Below are 2,812 nucleotides of genomic sequence, written 5' to 3' on the forward strand. Positions count from 1 at the left end.
GCTGTTGACAGGTGGACGTGCCGTCACGTGGCTGTTCAGCATTCGTTTTCGCACTGACCTTTCATAGTTCCCCCGAGAAACCCTGAGTCTAGCTGCTGCTGGGAAAGCCCTCCCGCTCCAGCAAATGTCACTGCATGGGATTCCTTCCCCGGGGAGTGCAATGCCGAAAAAAAAAGTCTGCGGCTCTTCACTTGATGTTTATCCACAAACTGGTCCTGGATTAAGCTCCAAAGTTTTTATCAGTCAGATTCCACCATGAAAAATGTCTGTTTTATCCCCTTTTATGAGTTTTTGGCCATTGACTATCTTTAAAAATCGCTGCTTCCTGGTACAACAGTCGGCTCTGGAAGCGATCGCTTTTTTCTTCTTTTTTTTCGTAGCGAGTGGTTGAAGCAAATGGAGCATGAGAGGCCCCCTGGTGGCTGAAGAAAAAAATCCACGTATGAACCGCACCGGACTATAAGCCGCATGGTTGAAAGTTCAGGAAAAAAGTCGCAGCTTATAGTCCGAAAAATACGGTAGATGCACACAGATTTTAGAAGAGATTTATTTCAGTAAATTTACATTACAAAAATAAAGGAAGTAAAATGAAAATGCTATTTTACAAAGCATTAATTTACCACAAAAGAAACAGGCTGAAGTTGAGGCTTACATACTTGCTCTACAAATTTTTATATTTCTGCAGAAAGATTACGAAGGGCAGACTGGAGCAGGTAAGATAAAACTGAAGAAGAGATGCACTCCTACAGTAACGTTTATTACTTTCTTTGTTTATTAATTGAATTATTCATGAATCTGTTACCTGTCATAGCAGTCTCCTTTGCTTCCAATTGGAATATCAAATTCCACCTCATCGTACTTGTCATAAGGTTGAGACTTCCTCAAGTCCCACTTGATTCCTGAGCCTCGCAGCAACACACCACTGATGGAAGAGTCAGGAGACAAAAAGATACAAGTCAGGGTTTATGTGTCAGGGCTGCAAGAAAATAAATTCATGTTTCTATGTTATTTTAGGTTACCCTCGTTCCCTTGCTGCTCGACTGGAGATTTACCTGAAGCCATAGAAGAGGGCATCTTCAGCGCTGATGATCCCGATATCTTCTGTGCGTAGTTTCCAAATACGATTGTTGGACAACAACTGCACATTATCCAACAGAATGATGACTTAACTACATGCATTTAATATTGTTCAAAYCATTATATATCTATGGACTTGTGTACCTCTTCAACTTCATCAATTCGCATTGAGAAGGTCTTGCACCACTCATAGATGTCATCCATGAGACCGAGGGGCAAATCCTACAACAGTCAACAATGTTTCACTCATTTCTGTCTGATCATGACTGATGAAGCAATAAAACATAGAATATATGTCTTTGTGATTGTCCATTCAAAGTTTGTTCTTCACTGACAGTTTCTATAAAAAAATAAGACTATTCAGTGGCTGTCCCACCTGATGAACGCCTCCTGGTCTGATGTACGCAGCGTGCATCCTGGCTCCAGACACCCGCTCATAAAACTCAAACAGCTACAAGACAAAGAGAAAACTTTCAGATGTTTTGATCGTTCTCTAACATCACGGTTTGCCACAGGCAGGTCTGGATGTCAAAGTGACGTGGAAACAAATATCTCACATTAGAAGATATAAAATAATAATAACTGCAACAACGTTGCAGGATCTGTTAGAAGTAGAAGTTCTGTAATTACTGAAATAAAGTGGTAATTTCAGCTTTTTCACATTTCCTGATTTAGGACCGGGCTCTAGATTAACTTTTTGCACTGGTTGCACCGGTGCACCTAACATTTTTTCTTAGGCGCACCAGCACAAAAGTYAGGTGCACCCAAATTTTCAAACATGTCACATTTAATGTCAGAGTTTTACAGGTTATTGTTTAATCACTGTTCATTAAGGCAACATTAAATCGAAAATAATTACCGTATTTTTCTGACTACAAGCCGCGACTTTTTTCCTGAACTTTGAACAATGCGGCTTATAGTCCGGTGCGGCTTATACGTTAATGTTTACTGATTTTTTTTTATGGGGGGTGTGGCTTATAGTCTGGAAAATACGGTAGTTAATCTAGTAAACAGGAAGTTCTTTATTTGAACCAGAATTGTAGACATTTAACTTACTGAAAAGTATTTAAAGTGATTCTATAAAATTCTAAGTACAAATGTTTAAGGGCTGAAAGTCTTATAAATATCTTAAACATTTCATGGTTTAATTTCTTTAGACACMTGTCCCTCAGATGGACAACTCCTGTACAACTCTATGGATCTTTGGCCTTGGATAAACCAGAATGATGAACAGAGAATAATGATTAAAAACAGAAATATTACTGATATTTATCAAAAAGCTGTGCAGATTTTTTTAATAATAGCACATAAAAGTCAGCAATTTCATTAGCATTAGTTGAATCTTATCATCTTATATTATTTCACTTAAATATCTAATATGTCTAGTTTTATCCTCCTGAGACCCAGAAGATCCTATTTCAGATACTTGGAATGTAACTGTGGTGAAGTTGATTAAGTACAACAGCGGCCTGCCATACAGGTGAACTTCCTTGTCCTGCTGAAATGATCTGCTGTGTGCCGATCACAGAGTACTAGACCCCGACTGTTAAATTAGCAAAACGGACTTAAGAGCGAGCAACTGTCCACATCTTCTTTTCATCTCCACAGTTAACAAGAAAAACAAGTTTTTCAGACTCCGATCTGGGTAAAAAATAAATAGATAAATAAACTACGGTTGTTTCACTATGCGTGTGTGTGCACGTGTGTGTGTGTGTGTGTGTGTGTGTGTGTGTGT

The 2,812-nt window shown here is 38.8% G+C and overlaps 1 protein-coding gene across 1 annotated transcript in view; it reads right to left on the bottom strand.

The window, feature by feature from the left end:
* ndufs2 (NADH:ubiquinone oxidoreductase core subunit S2) overlaps positions 1 to 2,812 on the bottom strand; it is a 15,747-nt gene that overhangs the window by 2,741 nt on the left and 10,194 nt on the right. Inside the window, exons 6-9 of the mRNA XM_014022948.1 lie at positions 1,454 to 1,528; positions 1,222 to 1,299; positions 1,053 to 1,138; positions 803 to 922 (exon numbers count right to left, since the gene is read on the bottom strand). Of these exons, the coding sequence (XP_013878402.1) occupies positions 803 to 922; positions 1,053 to 1,138; positions 1,222 to 1,299; positions 1,454 to 1,528 (359 nt within the window). The remainder of the gene's footprint in view (positions 1 to 802; positions 923 to 1,052; positions 1,139 to 1,221; positions 1,300 to 1,453; positions 1,529 to 2,812) is intronic.

This window comes from Austrofundulus limnaeus, unplaced genomic scaffold (assembly GCF_001266775.1).
Source record: "Austrofundulus limnaeus strain Quisiro unplaced genomic scaffold, Austrofundulus_limnaeus-1.0 Scaffold350, whole genome shotgun sequence".
Taxonomy (NCBI): Eukaryota; Metazoa; Chordata; class Actinopteri; order Cyprinodontiformes; family Rivulidae; genus Austrofundulus; species Austrofundulus limnaeus.